General features: G+C 51.1%; 6 protein-coding genes across 6 annotated transcripts; 1 reads left to right on the forward strand and 5 right to left on the reverse strand.

Annotated features, from left to right (window-relative positions):
• Positions 1-5,650: 5,650 nt before the first annotated feature.
• Positions 5,651-6,826, reverse strand: BO95DRAFT_471806 (nicotinate-nucleotide diphosphorylase (carboxylating); the record flags this gene model as incomplete). The annotated part of the gene is made up of 3 exons (XM_025589616.1): positions 5,651-6,404; positions 6,545-6,600; positions 6,671-6,826. The coding sequence occupies 3 exons, from the start codon at positions 6,824-6,826 to the stop codon at positions 5,651-5,653; spliced, it is 966 nt and encodes a 321-aa protein (XP_025444930.1).
• A 2,291-nt stretch (positions 6,827-9,117) lies between these two features.
• On the reverse strand, positions 9,118-10,519 carry BO95DRAFT_57930 (aldose 1-epimerase). The gene is made up of 2 exons (XM_025592069.1): positions 9,792-10,519; positions 9,118-9,726 (listed from the first exon to the last, which is right to left on the reverse strand). Exons 1-2 carry the CDS (start codon positions 10,289-10,291, stop codon positions 9,228-9,230), a joined length of 999 nt encoding a protein of 332 aa, XP_025444931.1. The 5' UTR covers positions 10,292-10,519; the 3' UTR covers positions 9,118-9,227.
• Positions 10,520-12,510: 1,991 nt separating this feature from the next.
• BO95DRAFT_440456 (uncharacterized protein) lies at positions 12,511-13,030 on the forward strand. The gene has a single exon (XM_025585970.1). The coding sequence runs from the start codon at positions 12,710-12,712 to the stop codon at positions 12,965-12,967; it is 258 nt and encodes an 85-aa protein (XP_025444932.1). The 5' UTR covers positions 12,511-12,709; the 3' UTR covers positions 12,968-13,030.
• A 176-nt stretch (positions 13,031-13,206) lies between these two features.
• Positions 13,207-13,754, reverse strand: BO95DRAFT_57979 (uncharacterized protein). Its single transcript, XM_025592071.1, has one exon. The coding sequence runs from the start codon at positions 13,658-13,660 to the stop codon at positions 13,238-13,240; it is 423 nt and encodes a 140-aa protein (XP_025444933.1). The 5' UTR covers positions 13,661-13,754; the 3' UTR covers positions 13,207-13,237.
• BO95DRAFT_57968 (Zn(II)2Cys6 transcription factor domain-containing protein) lies at positions 13,754-15,193 on the reverse strand. The gene is made up of 3 exons (XM_025592070.1): positions 14,787-15,193; positions 14,630-14,727; positions 13,754-14,550 (listed from the first exon to the last, which is right to left on the reverse strand). Exons 1-3 carry the CDS (start codon positions 14,892-14,894, stop codon positions 13,848-13,850), a joined length of 909 nt encoding a protein of 302 aa, XP_025444934.1. The 5' UTR covers positions 14,895-15,193; the 3' UTR covers positions 13,754-13,847.
• A 3,132-nt stretch (positions 15,194-18,325) lies between these two features.
• Positions 18,326-19,873, reverse strand: BO95DRAFT_58042 (putative RAS small monomeric GTPase). Its single transcript, XM_025592072.1, has 5 exons — positions 19,773-19,873; positions 19,563-19,611; positions 19,489-19,505; positions 18,980-19,414; positions 18,326-18,927 (listed from the first exon to the last, which is right to left on the reverse strand). Exons 1-5 carry the CDS (start codon positions 19,825-19,827, stop codon positions 18,602-18,604), a joined length of 882 nt encoding a protein of 293 aa, XP_025444935.1. The 5' UTR covers positions 19,828-19,873; the 3' UTR covers positions 18,326-18,601.

A 19,873-nucleotide genomic window follows, 5' to 3' on the forward strand; every position in this document is an offset into this window, starting at 1 on the left:
CTTCATTAGAAATGTTTTCTTATCGCTGCTGTCCAATTTTGTTTCCCCCACCCCCCCTATTTCTCTCATGCTTAGAATCAAATCGGTAGATCTACTCCTCAACTGCTCAGGGTATTGTAAATGTACAGTACATACAGGATCTGCCACTGGGCATGATATACCACCTTCCCTGTTGCTACCGCGGTTGCTGCCGCGGTTGCTGGACCCGGTGTTGGCAGCCTAAGGTGTCAATTCACCACCCAAACAGTAAATACAACACATAAGGTTAACACATCCCGTCGTGACCGACGACGCATCATCTGGTCCCAACCTACACTTTCCAACTGCTCCGCGCCTAGCCAACCTCCCCTTTCCTTGCTCCTGTTCCTACTGGGACTGCTTCACTCCTATGTACCTTAAAATATCAGCTCTCTACAACTTATCACGAGATCCTATGCGATCACATCCACCAATCTGAAAGTTCCAAGTCCTCCCCCCCCATCCAAAAGCGTGGGGGAATTTGCCCTCAGAACACCATGGATACCATCGGCTCAGGCGGCGAAGCTGACCGCATTGGCACTGACACTGACAAAGCACCATCTAGTATAATCAGTCGACCCAACCCTGCGACTGATACATCTTCCGCGCGACAGCAAGAACCCGATGATACAAACCTTTCTCTGCCCCCTTTGCCCGATAATGACGACAGTAGCCTACTCCTGTCGAGCGAGGATGGCGATCACGATCGTGCCGAGGATCAGACCTTTCTCCAGGAAAATGAAATGCGGAAACGACTGATGGACATGGAGTCAAGTTTTTTACCTGACCCTTCGACCATTCAAGCCACAGCAACAAATCGAACCGTCGGTGCTGATGATACATCAATGGTTGAGGCGCATCGCGGCAGTGGCCCTGGTCCTTCCGGTCCGGAAAATTCTCAGCTATCCTTTCTGGTACCGGATGAGTCAAATGTTGACATTACATCGGTCGGCGACGAGGTTCCGATTCCGCAAACCCCTAGCCCGCGTCCTAGCTCGCGTCCGGAAGAGACTGACGATGAAGGCATGGATGCCACATCCGCGGCTTCATCCGAGCAGCACCCCGACAATATTACGACCCAAATTGAGGGAACATACTCGTCGCCATCGACGGCGGCAGCTCTTAGGACAGCCAACAGGAATCCGACCGCCTCTCCGGAAGATCCTCGAGATGCCAACCAAATCTCTATAGGCATCATTCAAAGAGAGCACTTCTCCACACCCGAGCCCAACCAGTTGCTACAGTCCATAGGGCAGAACTCTCGCAGCGAGCCGCGCAACTTATCACCTGGGCCGTCGAGGTTCTTCCAAGAGAACAGCGGCGGGAACGCAGAAGCGATCTCGCGCGCAAGCAGTCGCAGAAGTAGTAGGCCAAAATATCTGGCCAGCCGCCAGTCGGCACATCGGCTTTCATACTCATCGGTAACAAGCACCGGCACAGAGATAACAAATAGCGATGCGACATTGGGTGCTGATTATGCCCTTCAATCGGGCGGTGCAGCACCTGGCATGACGAGTAGCATCCAAGCCGGACAGCGCAACACCCTAGCCCGATCTGTGAGCTTGGGCAGCATGGCTTCAGGCATTTCTGGTTACAGCGATGATAACGTCTTTGACCGTAAAGGACCCAGTGGAACTATAGAAGGGGGTCTCCACACTCTCAACGAGGAAGACGGACCGTCAAGGTCGCGCCCAGGATCATCTTCCCAACACCATCACACCCATCAGCCCGGAAATCATGTATCTGAGCAATCAAGTGCCCAGGAAGCTGCAGAGCCAATAACACCGAAGGCTAAACACCGCAATAACAGCTTCCCCACGGATACAGCTATCGCTGAACGCATCAAAGATGTTCAGATCCCAAGCACATTCGTCAAGCAATTTAGGGAGGGTTATGGCAGCCGTGCACTGTCCCCAGACAAACGTACAAGCACCACTCCCGGCTTTACAAAGAGTGGTCGTACCATGACCCTCAAGGAGCAAAGTAGTACCATCGACCGTCTCTCGAAAGAGAATTTTGATCTGAAGATGAGAATCCACTTTTTGAATGAAGCCTTGAACCGGCGCTCTGAGGAAGGTATCAAAGAGATGATTTCCGAGAATGTCGAGCTGAAATCAGATAAGTTGAAATTACAGAAAGACAGCCAGAACCTGAAGCGGAAAGTCCGTGAGCTTGAAAAACAGCTAAAGGATCAGCAATCAGACAAAGAATCTATGGTTAATCACGACCCTGACGGCTCCGAAGATGAAGACCGAGATGCAGCACAGGACGAAGAGATACTATTCCTGAGGGAACGAATAGAAACCTATGAGCTAGAGATTGAGAGGTTCAGGTCAGAAAGTATCGTGCGTGAGAGCGAGAAGAGAAGACTTGCTGAGATGGTGAAATCACTCAGCGATGGAAGGAGTGAGGGAAGGTCCATGGGATCAGACGTGGGAGCAAGGGAAGAGAGGGTCAGTCCATGTTCACCTTGCGAGCAGCTTCTTCGAGGTCAACCCTACTGACGTTTCGAACTCCAGGATATGTGGAAGGACATGCTCGAGGCCGAGGCCGCAGCACGTGAACAAGCCGAGGAGGAGAACAAGAGATTACGAGAGGAGGCCTTGCGCCTGAGGACCGAGACGATGAGCTTCCCACTGACCTCCGCGCGGCCTGGGCAGCGGGACTGGGTTGGATCGGTGGCCTCATACTCAGCCGCTTCTGAAAGAGATTTCGTTCGAAATGCTAATACTGGGAGTTCCTCCAGTTCCACACTGGTCATGGAATTGGAGCTCCTGAAACAGGAGAATGCAGAGTTAAGGAAGGAAGTGAGCGCGCAAACCTCGATGCTTACATCTCGGAATCGGGAAAAAGAGCGTCTATACCAGGAGATTGAAGAACTAAAATTAGGCCAGCGCCGCGACGGTAGTCGATCAGTGGCGGGCGATAGTATCTTCGATCGCTCGGCATCCCGAGCTCATGGTAGGCCTTCGTCCCGTGCTAGTGATGGGACAGGTCAATCTCCAGGCGACGAAGCAGAGCGAGAAGACTTAGAAGTGCGGATTGGGGAATTACGTGACCAGGTCTCGGCCCTAAAACTCGATAACCAGGCTGTTCGTGAGCAAGCTGAGGAGTACCTTCGAGAACTGGAGGCTGTTGACAAGGCTTACCAAGCAGACGTAGATCAGGCAGATGACGAAATCGAGACTCTGACTCAGGAGCGCGATCAGGCCTTACAGGAACGTGACCAGGCCTTGCAGTTGGCCGAGGAACGCAACGAAGCTTTCCAACATCTGAGGTCCGAAGCCCAGGAGGAGATAGACACTGTTGGGGAGGAACTAGATCAGAAGGTGGAAGAGTGTCAACAATTGAACGAGGAGCTCAGGGTTCAAGATGAAAACCTAAGAGCTTTGCAGGCCGAAATGCGTTCGGCAAGTGAAGGTATCATTCGGCTGGAGGAGGATGCGCAGAACAACCTGCAGCGGTATAAGGCTGTTCAGCAGGAACTGGAAGATTGCAACCGTGAGATGGAATCGCTGGGGAAGAGTCTGTACGAGTCAAACACCAAGGTTCAGCGACTAACGGTTCAAATTGAGTCGAGTCAAAACGAGATTGCGTTCCTAAGGGAAGAGCAGGACGGCGATAAGATCAGGATTGGAGACCTCGAGTCAGAGCTCAAGACATACAGACTGGCACTTCAGAGTGAAAAGGACAAAACTAAGGAGCTAGAAGAGCGTCTGGCCGAGGAGCGACACCAACGGGAAGTTGTGGGCAACAAGGAGAAACAAGAAGTCCAGCGCATTATCAATGAGCTCAATCGTGAAGCGTCTACAGCTAAGGAAGAGGCGCGCAAGCTGAGGAAAAGCCTCTCAGCACAGGAGATCGACACGAATACGTGGAGAGAGCGGCTGATGGACTTGGAGAACAACCTGCGTCAAACACTGGGCGATCTGACCGGCAGTCGTTCTAGCCTCATTTCCAACATCATGAAACTGCAGAAGGAACTTGAATCGACTGCCCTAGAACTTGAGAGTACCCGCTCCAAGCTCGACGAGAAGGAGTCGTTGTTGCGAAACCGGGACGCGCTACTGGAGAGCCATGGTCTGGAGTCACGTAAATTGGCCGAGCTTCTTGATCGTGAACGCCAGGCTCGCCGTGCCGACAAGCAGTCATTCGATCAGGCCCTCAAATCACATCACCAGGCGTCTCGGACCATCACGCAGAACAACTCGCGCATTTCAGACCTTGAAAATGCACGGAATCAAGATCGAAAGCGCTTCACGACTATTGAACAACAGTTCAAGGACCAGCTAAGCGAGAGGAACGCCATGCTCTTAGCGATTTGGAAGCGTCTGTCCTCGATGTGCGGGCCGGATTGGGCCCACTCCAACAGCCTGATCAATGGCAATCTGCCTAGCCAGGAAGTCATCGGGAATATCCTATTTTGGCCCGGCTTCAGCCGCAACCTTCTGCTTGCTGTCAAAACCCTGGAGAACGTGGTTCTGGGGTTCAAGGCTCGTATCAAGGGCGTTGAGCGCGATTTAGCCAAACAGTATCAGTCGTTAGAACACGCTTTCAGCCTGCGAGTCAAGAAACTGGATCGTCTGGAAGAATCGATGATGAACATGCGCGCGCAGCAACATAACCGCAGCCTGTCCGGAGTGTCTCCGGAAATCGCTAAGCTCCGTGGAGAAAACCGGCTCCTGAAGGCCGAGCTTAATCTGCTACAGTCTCATTCGCGCAGTCGGGGATCGACGTTGGCCGAGGCCACAGACGGTGCCCTCGTACACGGCTCGCGCCCCCATCCGCTCGCGGCCGACCCCGCCAATAGTGAGAGGTGGATCCAGCGGCTGCGTGAACTGGAGAAGAGACTCAAAGCCGAACGGGAAGCTCGGATCTTGGACCGCAGCGGGGCGCGGAAGCGTCTCGAGGAGCGGGACGCAGAGAACCAGCGACTGCGCGCTCAGCTGGAGAGACGGCGTCTACATCACGACGTATCGACTAGGACATCGTCGCTCGACGGCGATGGCAGCACCCATATGCGCGTGCCAGCTCAACGGCGGCTCGATAGTTCTGATCCCGGCACGAGTGACGGGTACGAGCGCCATCGCGACGACGAGCCGAGTTCGAGTGGGGAGGAGGGCATCTACGTTGATATCGAGGTGTAGGCTTGCTTGCTGCCGGCCGTCCTTTCCATTTTCCCGCATCCCCTTCCTTTCTTGAATAATCATCCACTGTTATCTTGTTTATTATTCCCCCCTTGCAAATGTTCTGCTCATTCACCCCAGCCTGTTGATAGCGATATTGTATATTGTTCCGGTCCTCTCTGCGTGTGTGTACCAGATACCCTCTCTCTCTGTTGATTTTGGATTTCATTTCCTTGTTGGCGCATGATTTAGACACGTGGAGCTCTGTTTCTTTTGAAGCAAAGTTGAACCAGAGAAGGTGGCTAGCAGAAAGTGAAGAGGGGGACGTGATAGAGAGATATCTGAATGATTGAAGGTGCAAGAAGCCTGGCCCGTAAGAACAAAAGACAATCGAGACATAGATCATTAGTCCCAGTCTACAAAAATATACAGTACAACGTAGCATCGTAAGATCCTAACCTCCCCATTCCCGGCGGCGCAACACTCGGGCACCGACCGCAACCAACTTACCGCAAAGAGACCTTCAAAGAGAAGTCCACGATGCCGGTACCCTGATGAATCGAGCTAGTGGACAAGATGTCGACGCCGGGGCAAGCATACAGCGCGGCATTCTCCTCCGTCAACCCGCCACTGACCTCAATCAAAAACTTCCGCTTACCCGCCCAATCCGACTTGAGCTGCCTCGCAGCCTCGCGCACACCCTCCGGCGTGAAATTGTCCAGCATAATCACGTCCGCCCCGGCGGCGATCGCAGCATTCGCCTCCTCGAGATCCCGCACCTCGACCTCCACCTTGGTCGCGAAGCCCCCGACGGCCTTGGCGGCGTCGATGGCGCGCGGAATAGCGGCCGCAATCGACGAGGCTCCGCCGTCCTCCACCCCGCCGTCCGCCGCAGCCCGATTGTTGGCACAGGCCCAGACGTGATTATCCTTCAGCATCGTCATGGCGCTCAGGTCATGGCGGTGGGGGTCGGCGCCGCCCACCAGGATGCCGTACTTCTCGACGACGCGGAAGCCCGGGGTGGTCTTGCGGGTGCCGGCCAGGGTGCCGGTCCAGCCCTGGGCGCGGACGGCGGCGACCAAGGCGGCGGACTTGGTGGCAATTCCGGAGCAGCGGGCGAGAATGTTCAGGGCGACGCGCTCGCCGAGGAGGATTTTGCGGATGGGACCGCGGACGGTGGCGCAGTGGGTCTTGATAGGGTCGGTGGTGGATGCTGATGAGGTGGTGGTGAGGGAGCCTTCGGGAAGATGCCACTCTACTCTGTTGCATTTGGTTCAATTTTTGGGGTGATCATTAGTGGGGTCTTGCCGTTTATGGTTGTGTCTTGTGGGGTTGGGTGAAATGGGGCTTCGTCGGTTGGGGGGGAGGAGAAAGAGGAGGAGGTATAGGGTTTGACGTACGTGCATCCAAGTTGCGCAAAAACTTCATTGAAGAACGGAACACCTGCAATGATACCCTAGACCAGGAGCGTAAGTCAATTGACAAGAAACAGGAAGGGGAAGGAGGAGGGGGAGTTGACAACATACTTTGCTCTTGCCTAGTAGACGGGCCTCGCCCTCGGATTCCCCGACGACGAAGCCGCCGTAGTCGAAGCTGGGACAGTCCTCTTCCAACCAAGCGCTGATGAGGCGTTTGTAATTCCCGGGAAGGAGATGACTGAGATCACCGTATTTGGCAGCCATTGGTGTCTTGGTTCAGTCTGGTGTCTAAGTGAGTTGAGTATGTAGGGAATGGTATTGTCGATGAGGGAAAGGTGGAAGAAGCAGAAGACGCAGGAGGAAGGAAGTTGTCGTTGTCAACGAACCCCCCACGCGGGGCAAGCAATTTCCTCGGGTGCTTCCGGGAAGGGGTAGGAGGATGAGTCAGGACTTATATAATCAATCTGATGCTCAACAAGTTAGTTAATGTACTCCATACTCATGCTCATGTACGAATACAATACTCCGTTCTTGGAGATCAATATTCCCAAAACGTGTAAGGGGATGACAGTATACAAACCAAGTTCACAATTAGTACTATCTCAAGATGTTCTACCTCTACTCTCGTACGCGTGTCTAACTTCGAATACGAACACGAGGTTGCTACGTCGACCCGTGGATCCTTCCTTGCACCGAGCTCCCAGCGCGAGAGATGATGACATCTGTCAACACAAGACGAACCAAAGAAATGGAAAAGAAGGGGCTTTGACGCCCATCGGATTAGTGATACAAGAGCTCAATGCTCTGCCAACTCATGAGTGAGTTGACAAGTGTCGATTCTCACTTGTCTACGCTGCATAGGAGCTGTGAACAGTTGCTGACGTCGGAGCCACTCGTTAACGTAGTTAAACTCGACTTCCCATTGCTACTTCTTAGGCAGCAAGATTGTCTTGAAAAAAAGAAAAGAAAAAAGACAGTGAATAAGAAAAGCACGGATCGATGGGCTGTCTTGTCCTCAAGGAATTCTTGGACCCGCAATTGTAATCAGATATAAATAATCATTTTCTTACACCAACTTAGCTTGTTGCAAGTAGCCTAGTACTGTACGTACATCACGATATATCGAGAGGATGAGCTCACACTTAAGACCACATAAAATCAATCATGCTACTCGCTTATTATACAGTGCATAACTTTTAGCTAGAGCCAGGGGTCAGCACCACGCTTATGTGGAGTAAACTAGGTTCAATTTGTTGTCAATAAATGCCAGATTCCTCAGGTCGCGGGCGGATGAAGCTGTGGGTTGTGCAAGTGCATACTATGGGGTTATGCATGGTGGTCAGGCCGTGAAGACTGGTCAGTTGTGTGAAGTTAGAGCAGCGAAGTTTGCTTTGTACAGTACATAACTGGTATAACAGGTGAAATGCGCAGTTCAGCTTAAGTAACGCTGATCCACACGCCAAGCTTTTGCCCGGGACTGGATTGTTTCCGTCTCCCGCTCTTTCGGCCTCCGAAGAAAAGTTACTGCACTGTCCGTACAGTACAGACAGTACAGTCCCCTCGATCATCCGTATTTCCGGAAGCACTTGCAGTTTTTTTGCATTCGAGTTGCGATTACAAATACCAATATTCTTACCACAGTGACAGGTCTCTTCACATATTTGTACAGTATCGTATTGTAAGGTAATAGATGATTTCTTTGCTGCGACGAGCCTGTACATACTTGTATCAAAATCGCTATGAACATGAGAATAGAATAATCTCAAATCACTCTACCTAGTATTCACTGAGTGTATACATGATGCTCGACCCAGCACCATGGCATGGCGCATGCAAGAAAAAGTCGAAGAAGCAGACCTCTCTGCCATCAACCGTCAAACATCCTCTCACCTCCCGGCTAGCTAATCATTGCTTCTAGCGAGATTCCAGAATATCTTGGCGCCTCGATTGAGCGATTTTTTCTCCCTGTCCCATGATCCATCTCATCCTATCGACAAATGTGCACCCCCCACTGGAAAAGAAAGAGCGAGACTGCGAGAGCTCCGAGGAGCCGAGAGAACCTCTCAGGGTTTCAGAAATGTCAAACAAACTTTTTCTCCCACAACTTTCTTCGCGTGTTGAGTATTATTTGACGGGAGTAGGCTAACTCACAATGGTACGACTGTAGATCCTGTAGGCGTGCCATTGAAGCTAGTAATGTTCTTCATCCAAATGACGAAAGGTGGAAACTAGGGCCTCTCTTGAGGCCTTTTCGCCTGGTCTTTCCTTCTTCCATTGTTGCTCAGGTCTGGTGGAGTCGGGTTCCCACTACAGAGATCCATTTTTCTAGACCCACGCTGCTTCGGATACATATCACGGTGATAAAGGGTAAATCGGCACACACAAGCACCAAAAGCCAGGGATGTCGGCCAACGCAGCTTGGACAAGAAATTTTTTTTATTTCCATGGTAAGAAAGTGAGCGGAAACTGTTCCGCACTTGAGGACAAATTACTCGTTACGTGTACAGACAGGCACTGATCGGAGTGTGAGATGCCGAGATCCAAGGCCCAAGTTCAAATGTAACCCCCAGTCAGAGGTCAATAGCGACAATCAATCAACCGATCAGTGGTCTGGCTGACCATCGAACCTAAACCCCATTCGTTCAATCGCCATTGCCACGGCAGTTCAGCGCGGGTCTCTCCATGCCTTATAGGTGATCTTGCTGCCGTACTGAGCTCCCTTCTTCAGGACCACTGTGTGCCGCCAGGCTGGTTCGTTGATCGCGTTGACAAAGCGACTAGGCTCGATGCAAAACCCGGCAAATGGCCCGCGGCTCGGGTTCCCTTCCATGGCCGGCACGTCGATGCCTTGTCCCGTGTAGAATTGGAAGGCAGGCTCCGTGCTATACACCTGCAGGTTAAGACGCGAGTCCGGGTGGCGGAATTCGGCCTGCAGCTGGAGGGGCTGTCCGCGTGTATCGAGTGGCACCCGGGCGATCTCGCGCTCCATAACGAAGATATCGTCAAATTGGTTCTCGGGCCCGAAGGTGAACTCTTTCGTCACCTGGCTGGGATACGGTTCGATCGGGCCGCGAGGGATCCCACCCTCAAGAGGCAGGTAATCTTGTGTAGACAGTCTGGCGACAGTCCCTTCGGTGGTTGCGCCGCTCCCTAGGTTAAAATAGCTATGCTCCCGCACAAGTTGGTCAGATCAAGTGGACTCAATGGACAGCACATTGTGCCTGCATACCTGTGGTTGGTCAGGTTGATGACGGTCTCCTCGCACTCATCGCCCACCAACTCGGCCTCATATTCGATATCCAGCACGGATCGGGTGATATTACCCTCCTTCTCCTCGCTGACCGTGTAGAAGACCTTCAGGTCCACCGTACCCGGGTACCCCGCCTCGTTGTGAAGACTCCGATAGGTATAAAGCAGGGTTTCCTTGCCATGCCGCTGCAGGACGGTTGGGCCCTCGAAGTTGCGTCGGCCCCAGCCTTGACTACCGCCATGCAGGGCATTGGGGGCATCGTTCTGCTCCAGCTGATATTCACGACCATTGAGATTGCGGATGATTCCGTCCTTGATCCGATTGGCCACCCGGCCAATGTTGGCACCGAACCAGGGACTGTTGTGTTCCTCGTATAGCTTCTGGGTTGTGAATCCCTGGACTATGTTTTGACCGCCCACGTTGAATTCCTGGATGATGGCGCCCAGAGAGGTGAACTTGACTGAGGTATTGTCACCCATTTTGTTATTATTCTCCAGTGATCAGGTAGACTTTCGGAAGTAATTGTTGCTAGTCAGGGCGAAGGTCAACTTGATAGAAAAAAAGATTGGGACACGTATAAGCTTATCAGGGTCCACGAGATGGAAGCAAGTCAGTTGAAAGGGGGGTTTCGGAAATTCACCCACAATTGTTTACCCCGCAATTGCCTGTTTTCCCCGACGCTCGACTTGGCGGTCACGTAGTACGTAGTAAGTACTCCGTACGGCGAGTGAGACCCTGTGGCTCAAAATTGCTCAATGGAGAGTGAGGACTCGCTGGGCCTGGGAGAACATCAGCCTCTCCTTATAATCATCTCAGATCGGATAAATAGCTCCACGAATGACGAAAGTCATTTTGCAGAGAGCTAGTATTCGATAAGTGAGAAGACTTAAGAGAGCTTAAGAGAGGGGAAATGGACAGACACTGAGCTCAGACATTTAGGCTAAACCACCTTGATTGGGTAATCTTCCGGGGAAATGAGTGCCCCAGGCAGAAACATCAACAATCGAGTCAACAAACCAACAAACCGACCAGCAAACAAATAACCAACTATGAGTAAGTGACGAGCAGCTATGGAGCTTGACGAGAGCCCTTGCGGCAGTATTCATGCGGTACGGCATCAAACAAGTATATCAACCCATCCACCCATCAATCTTCTCGCTACGTACTGTACTGTATGTACTGTATGTACTGTATGCAGTATGCACATATGAAGGAGCTCAGCACGGAGAGCGGCCAAACGCCAGCCTCGGGTCGGTCATGACGGAGTGCGTGGAATTCCGTGCCGAGATCACATCCGCTGAGTCACTATGAGAGAGATGCATGCACAACTACCAAAAGTAAGTAAATGAATGGTTACTGGTTACTACGCGTAGGCAGTAGCCAACTTGACTTTCCTTTGGAGGACTCAAGCAGATAAGCTATGCGATGCTTATTTAAGTCATAGAAATCTCACTGCATACGCTACTTTCGAAATTAAGAGGGGCTCATTACACTCTTCTTCCTACCTACAGTACGTACTATGTGCATTTGCGGATTGCCGACTCGACATACGGTTGGCCCGTGCGGCAGCAAATATATTTTGCTCAGCCCACCTCATTCGGTCAAATGGCCTGCAAGAAGGACTGTGAGACTGGCACCTTACTCGTTGATTAAGTTACTTGTTACACACATGTCCAGGCGGTTCATCGCGAATCCACTTATCCTAAAGCCCCGTCTTCACCCTGAAAGTTTGGGTTGTCTTGTGTTCTAGGTCGAGTCCTCCGGTTTCTTCTACTCCAGCCAGGCTGATTAATGATTCTCGGAAGCTTCCAGCGGTTCGGGAACTGGATTAGTCAGGAAAGTGGGAGACACGACCCAAAGCGGTAAACTCCGACCCCATCGCGGAATCGGTGCACCACTGCCCTGCACTCGGGATGGAGCCCCTGTCGGACATATCATCGGGCCTTTCTTCGCCTTTCTGACCTTTTTTTGTGTGGGCAGTTTCCACAACTCCATTAATTATCTCACGGAATTCATTTTCAGTCCTGAAACTAGAGATCAGGAGTAGCCTGGGCCTGATTATGGTACCTGAGTGGCTCAGGGGCACTGACGACACTCAAAATCGATTGACCTCCACATTACCACATACTTACATGTAGAGACCCAGACTCGAAGGTTGAAAGAGATGCCGCTTTTGCGTTCGATGAGCGCGCTTGTGCGTACAGTGCAGTACATCCAAAGCTTTGTGCAAGAGGTTGCCAAGGGCCCAAGGCAGACAATTGAGAAGTCCCGAACAGGTCGTGAGCCGATCATAAGACATAATGAGACTTCTTAACTATCTGCTGTGGATAACAAGTAAAATACTGGAAGTGTTTCCTGTCAATGCCGGTTCCAAACCCCGTTTACGCCCTGGCAGTCAGTTGGCCCGTCTACTTTGGACCAATGCCCCAAAGGTGGTCTGCGTCCATCAATAGGACCCAGGCATGCAACCTTGATGGTTGGAAGGTGGGTGCAGAACCTAATGGAGTAAGGAGCAAGGAAAATGACCCAAGGGGGAAGAGGACAAAATCAGAGTCCAGAAAAAAAAGGAGATGTCAGAGTCCAACAGACTAACAGCATAGTCTAATGCACATGGATCACGGCCTTTGGGATGGATTATGGAGCTGGTGAGATTGAGAAACCTCCGTAATCCGGAAGTAAAAGATTTTCAAAACCAGGTTTTTGCAAGTATGTACACCGTACAATCGCCGGTAATGAGTGTAGTAGATTATGTATGTATAGATGTATGGGTAACATACAGTACAAACAGCTTCAGTGCTCACCAGCGGGTTGTGGATTGAGCTTTCTTTTTTTCTCTTCTGGGTCTGTCTGTCTGTGACAGTTTCGGGATCGGAGGGACGAAACACACAGGCTGGAAGATGGATGAAGCCGTCAAGCCAAGATCTCTCCCAGGAGTTCGCTTGGGCTGGGCTCCATCAAGAACCAAACTGTGTGCAGGTGTTAGCGGCTCCGTCGCATTGCTGCTGGTGGGGACTGGACCCTCTCTTTCTTGCTTTTCTCATCATGATTCAACGCTGCACCCACCAGTAGTACAGTCAGTACTCCTCCGTAGCTGGCGTGAGCCCCTATCTGCATCAGAACAGCAGCATCTAGATGCAACCTTCGGCTTGGCGTAGAATTAGCTAGTCTGCACCTAATGACTCGGTCATTGGTAACTACCCCGTCGAGAAAGAACGAATCAATGCTGAGTGCTGCGCTGTGCTGGGTTGAATACATTCGGAGAGAAGCCACGGAGATAAGAGCGGGCTGACATCTAATAATAATAATGACGTCCTCCACCGCCGGTTTTAGTCAGGGCGGTGTCTCAACGTCATCCGTCCAATTTCTCTACTACTGCCCGCCTCAGGCCCAAGCTCGGTCACTTCTCGGTACCTAGTTGGTTCACCTCACAATAATAAGATATATTCGGGCGCTTTATAGGGCACGAAATGGTAATGAGTGCAATAAATCCAGTACCCGGAACTCAAAACACCAGCGCAGAGAAAAGTAAAATTTTGACTCGGACAAAAATGCAGGTGGGGAGTCAGTCCAAGAAGCCCAGCCACTGTTTTCGAAACGCCAACGCCAGCTATCACCCAAAACACCCAAGACACCATCATCACCACAAACCCATGCCAACACCCAATCCAATCCAAATCCCTAGACTCAGAAACAATATCCGCAAAAGTCCGAACAAGAAGGAAAGAAGGATGAATAAACCCCATGAAATTTAATCCAACGGATAGCAGTGAACTACTTCCCATGGATGAGGTGTATGAGACCAGCCGCTTGAAAGAAGAGAAAGTCACACTGTACAGTCTGCCAATCATCCTCTGCCGCGATTAAGAACGCATGTAGTCGTCGAGAAGAAAAAGAATGGAAGTAGCACCAGGCGAGACAGTTGGAAGGACAGGTCATACATGTATACTGTACAGGCGTCACGTCACGATGGTGAAACTCCATCTCGCGCCAACAAATAGTAACTTTGGCAAGATTGCGGCATATTCAAGGAACTCATTAGGTAGACGCGATCTCAGGCGGGTTGGCATTTAGAAATTGATTGATGTCTTCGTAATCGCTTTTCGTGTCCATATACGATGAGGTCAACATGCAACTCATGGGAATCTGACGGTTGAACATGGGCGAGGAAACCTGATCATCGAAGGACAGGTTCGTGTAGTCCGAGGCACCTATCAGATCGATATCCTCAAAAGAGCTGAAGTTGTTGCTTGGCCATTGTTGCGGAGTCTGAAGCGCCAAGGGGTTGACCACGCCTTGCATAGACATGGAAGCTGCGAACGCCGGGTTCGATGGGGCCATCTGCGGTTCGGTCTTGATCGTGGGTCCCTGTGCCCGAGATGCGCTGAAGGTCGTCGGGGTGGGTGGCATTTGATGCGCAAAGGGATCCGAAAATCGAGTGGGAACAGTGGGTGATTGTGCGCTATCGGAGCTTCCATCTGACGAATCTTGGCGTTGCATGTGTCCGGCATTTTGCGTCCACAGCTCTTGCTGCATGACCTCCGTGTTCTCTTCGAAGCGCTCGCCTTTTGTCTGATCCAGAGCCCCCAGTCGAGTGAGTAAGTCGTGCGTCAGCGGATGGCCGTTTGGTTCGCATTGCAACGGTTCGCCGGGCCAGCCTTCGCCTTCTGTGGCTCGTCGGTACAGCTCCTGAAGTCCATGAACAAGCCATGCTTGTTGCTGTTCGAGCATCTCAACATATCTGTCGGGCGAAGAGTCAGTCATTGGTTCGAACACGACTAAATCCATAGTAAAAGCTCAATGCCAAGGAACGCGCTCACCCCTTGGGGTACACTTTATCGTGGGCCTTCTTCCGCTCGCCAAATACACAGATGGCATTGTCCGTCCTACACCGACCACATGGGTTGGCTCCGTCACACTGCACCGGGTCAGTGCATCAGGCCGAAGCTGATGCGTCGAGCCATGGCTTTAGCTTACCTTGGATTTCTTCAGTCTACACCGATCGCAGGCCTTGCAAACCCTCTTGCGGACGTTGCCGTCCGAATGTGAGTGGTCTGAAGTCGGTGACGATTGGCGCGCTGTCATTGTGTGTGTATGTGTATATAGATATATATGGGAGTGGTGTATGTATGTATAAATGTATGTATGTATATGGTGATTATAAGTTATTCGGCGGGGCTTGTCGAATGGCAAAGCGAAGGAAGGAGAGAAAGGTGGAGGAGGTAGGTAAAGATAGAAGAAAGAGGGGGAGAAGCAGAAGAGAGACGATGATGATAGCGGCGCCAGGGACCGGAGGTGGGGTCTTGTAGTCAAGTAAGTAGTATGTCGTTTGCTTTATCTTCTCCTCCTGTGAGAAACTGCTGCAGCGGAATGTTGTAATGATCCAAGTATCGACGGGGGAGTTGGTTAAGGTTGATCGATGATACAACGATCTTGGGGCAGGAAAGGTAAAACCGATGGAATCACTTCTATCTCAAGCTTCTCGGCCAATGTAAGGCACATGAGTCGATGGAACGCCGAGTTAATAAGTTGGATCGATCCAGAAGACTGGGTAGGGTTGCAATGATCCAGAGTCGGGAGAGTTCAGGTTGATCGGGATAGGGTTAGCTGGTATATAGTTGGTAGTATAGGATACTACCAGTATTCGAAGGAGAGAATTCGCGCGGAAGAGAATGAGTTCGGGATTAAAAGTCAAGAGAACTAGAGGTAGAAGGGACTTTAAGAGCTCTTTTAGAATTTAAGAGTAAGAGAAGAGAGGGGGGGGGGATGGGAGGGCAGTTATGGAAGAATTATCATTATTATATTGATTTGAAATGGTCTAGTCGCATCTCAGTAATCAAGAAAGTCGAAGGATGTTCCAGCACGGGTCATCCGTAGTTTACAGTTTCAAATTTACAGGAAGCGGCCGTAAAGACCGAACCTGATGAGCCCAAAACCGCGCCCATCAATTCACTCCTTGGTGGAGATTTCCGCATCAATACAGTGAGTGATTACAACTTACATTTTGTCCAGATTGAATAACCTTGCTGAATATTACCACAGAATCAGTACCTTCACGAGATAGATTGGGCTGATGGGAGCTAATTAGGCTAACATTATCTTAACCTCCCTTCCCAATGCTGCCGAATATTTGGGTCATTCGATCTAGCTGCACCTCTGAGGAGGAGTGTCGCTGAACTGTAAGGCCGAGTATCCGTGGGATGTAAATGCAATGAATCATGCATTCATACAATCATACGTTGATACAGTCATACATACCTATACGATTGATACGTCACTCGTGGGTATTCTTACCTGATACGAATCACGGATAACGGAACGGGAGCTGAGCAAGAGAAAACCCGCGGCAGAGAGGCTGATTACCTGAATCGGTGTGTCGCGGGCCTAGCCTCGGACCCCGGGGTTGAAAAATCCCTTTTGGGGGGGGGGGGGGGAGTGGGTGAGGAAAGTTCAGGTCAGTTGAGGTTGAGTAGTAAGTTACTTCATCCCGAATCCAGTACTGTACATGATCACTACACTACGCTACACTGGTTCCATCTTCCGTCCCGCCGGAAGGTCTCATCGTCCACTGCAAATGAAGTCAATCGATACTGTTCTGGTGGTTCAAATGGAAAATCATTGATTGCACTGGAAGCCGTATATCCGATGGTTGTACTATGCGGATCCGGAAATAGGTGACAGTAGCAAATGGGTGTTTAGTGTCTAGCATAGATGTAGAAGTTTTCTCTAGGAAAGTTCTCGGCGTGATTGAGGCCAGGCCCACAAGTAGGGCAATGGGAAAATAATCTTGCTTGTCTATGAACGTGGGTGGCTGTCCCCATGACAGTAACTCGAGGCAATCGACAGGAATCATTATTATTACCACAAAGAGATGAATGAATAAGAATGACATCTCGCTCTTGCATAAGCTCGGCATTACGGCACAACAACCGTTCTTAGTGCAAAGCCCACCTGGGCAGTTCTCGGCAAAGTCATGCCGAACAAGAGCAAGAAACCGGAAGCTTCGACAATACTGGCTGGCTGCCAAGATCGGCGATCTGAAATCACTCATCCATCCATTCAATAATCGAATAATCATTTTCACTAACAAGTAAGAAAAATAACTGCATATTGTACACTGTACACTGCATACCGTACACTGTACCTACAAGGCTCGGTTGAAGTGTCGCCCTGATTAACTACCTTATCCTCCGGAAAAGCTTAACCCAGCAGCCTGCTTTCTGTTCCAATCGGCATAGTTAGTACTCATGTGTGAGTAAACTACCACATATTCCAGCCACCAGCTACAGTACTACCAAGTTACCGGGAGAAGAGGAACAAGAACAGTATCGAATCTATCGAATTTATCGATAAGCTTTGATGATTTCAGACTGTCGTTTGCTGATCGGCGTTTTGTTCTGCCATTTCCTTTCCAGTCCGATCGGTTCGCTTTCTTTCTCCGAGGAGAGGGGGAGGGGAAGGAGAGAAAATGCTTGAGCTCCTCCCCCAGCTTCCACCCATGAAATGAATGAGCCCATCCAGTCAATGACGTTAGCATGCCTCAGGTGAGTCGATATCAGGTCACCCGCGCTGGATTGACCCTGTCACTCGCGCCCCAATTGGCTTTCCACCCCCTCAGAGTATCCATATCTTGGTACAATCAAGGTTGCTTGCTGTTCGCAGCTGTGTGAAGAAAGCAAAGGAAAATGAACACTCGAAAAATGCGAATCTGAGATAGTGTCGGAAATTGACTTTCGTGGTTACGCCACTATTGATGCCTCGTTGATTGTAGACTATAGTCGTAGGACTATGTACTGTACTCAGCAATAATACTATAGATTAACTTTTCCCAGCCTGGCAATCATCCAAGGACCTTGGTCAAACTCCTCCCTTTCTCCCTGCCCCACCTCATCTTTTCTACCTTTATGCTTCTCCTCGATTCTTCCCGCGTCTTGTTGATCATCTTCCCTAGTTTCACCCGGTCCACGCCTCAAGCTCTCTAGAATGGGCAAGTTCAACATGGTTCGGGTTTATTCAGTTGCGATCTTCCATTGATCATTTCCCCGGGGGTTCCGCACCACGAGGGATCGACAGACCAGGGAACGGGTGATGGCTCGAATCGCCGACGAAATACTCGGTACTATGTATAAAAATTAAATGTACCGTACCCTCAACACACGCAAGGTCTCCTCTGCCTACAGTCACGCAATGAGAATTATAAATTGACCGGGTTTTACCTGCGAGGTCTAGAACCGGCCCCATGCAGCGTGGGTGCTTCAAACCATAGCGTCATCCCGCATTCCTTTTCCGACGGGTCCCACTCACTCACTTCCCCTCCATGGAAGGAGAGAGACGGGCGTGTTCTACGATGAAGAGACCTTAGGGAAGCGAACATGTCCGTACGGGATGCCGTACCTCAGCCGGATAAGCGTATGCACAAGCACTGGCTGCTCTGGCTGATATGTCATCACAGGCCGGTGATAAGATATGACTTGTGTTCGGTTTCACAATCTGGACTCGCCCATGACCTCATGCTGCCAGGGTGTTTGCCAATCCACCGCAGTCATGCTGCCACAATTATTCGATGACCCGCATGTTGTTCATCTCATCATGAACTAAGAAGAAACCTTATTATCTGAAATCAGTGACGGTGGGAGAAGGTCCTCGACGGGCTGGAACAATTCGTATTCTTTAATCAACAGCTTTTGTGGTATCAACGTGTGAGACAGGAGGGTATATGAACATAAGACACGCATCAGAACGCAAACTGGGAATGCAGACCCCGGGACCCGCACAGCCCGGCCAGACCAGAATCAAAAGCACCACACTCGTCGCCAGGTTTTGGCCGCCGGACGATTTTGCTGCTTCTCTCGATGTGATGGCGTGGGAGGATCGGACTTGCCATAACGATACCTATCAGCCTGTTGTTGATGGACTCGTTTCCTTTCCCGGAGCCAACCAAAGCCTCGCTGCCGGGGTGCTACGTGCTTAAAGGGCAGTTCCACGGAGGGCGAGTGGACGATCGTGCTAGCCGTGGAGTTCAATTCTGGAACCCAGCCGCTGCCATGAGCCGGCTCTGGGATCAAGGCCGTCGGCTGATAAAAGGCCTGGCGCGCCTCGACCACTCGGCGGATTAATACTGATGAGATGTTAGCATTTGGACGTCTAGATCGAGTGGAACGAGTGCTTGCAGGAAAATGTCTCCTCGATATTGACCATCTCACGAGCGCTGGTCTCCATAAAGCCGCACCCATGCCTGCGGGCATACTCCAAGCCCTGAGGAGCCCCGATCACTCGACCCTCTTTCAAATCGCACTTATTACCAGCTACGATCTTGACGGGCGGCGGCAAGCCCACCCGAAGGCCCGCCGCACTGTCTCCCAGTTCTTGTCGCAGGCGGTGATTCTGTTCGGCTCGCTGTTCAGTCTCGATCTCAATCATATCCATGAAGTAATCGAGGGCGTGCAAGCTGTGTTGATTGGTAATATCATAGACCAGCAAGAAAGCATCTGATTTCAGGTTGGAAGCCGTCCATAGTCCGCGGTATTCCTCCTGGCCCGCCGTATCGGTGATAGACAAGAAGTAGGGCACTCCATCCACGACGCGCGTGACGGAATAGGAATCCTCTGCAGTTGCCCTTGCATGTTAGTGACCGCTCAAGTGATTGTCGGAAATGGTGCGGTGGGGGAGAGAGCGTTACCGATTGTAGGATCGTACCTGGCGCCGCGCAGCGGATTAGTTTCATATTGCGCAAGCCGACGACCGGACACTTACTCATGAGTCCACTGGCCGCGCACCAGTCTGAGAGTGATTGAAGACTTGCCTACAGTGCGACCAGCCCCGATTAGTGATGCGAACGCGCATTGAATTGTATTGTGTTTATGGGGAGAACCATGCGCATGTGAAACGGGGCAGCGCAAGAGCTACCTCCGCATTTTATCGCCCCATCCACCTCTGCATAGTCTGTGATTCGATGGCACGTACCGCATCCACCATCTCCACAGATCGTGATGGAGATTTTCTCCGGAGAGTCCGGCATTGGTATCACTAGAAGAGAAATCGGGCGGTGGGGGGAGGGGGGAGGG

The sequence above is a fragment of the Aspergillus brunneoviolaceus genome, assembly GCF_003184695.1.
Source record: "Aspergillus brunneoviolaceus CBS 621.78 unplaced genomic scaffold BO95scaffold_15, whole genome shotgun sequence".
In the NCBI taxonomy this organism is placed as follows: Eukaryota; Fungi; Ascomycota; class Eurotiomycetes; order Eurotiales; family Aspergillaceae; genus Aspergillus; species Aspergillus brunneoviolaceus.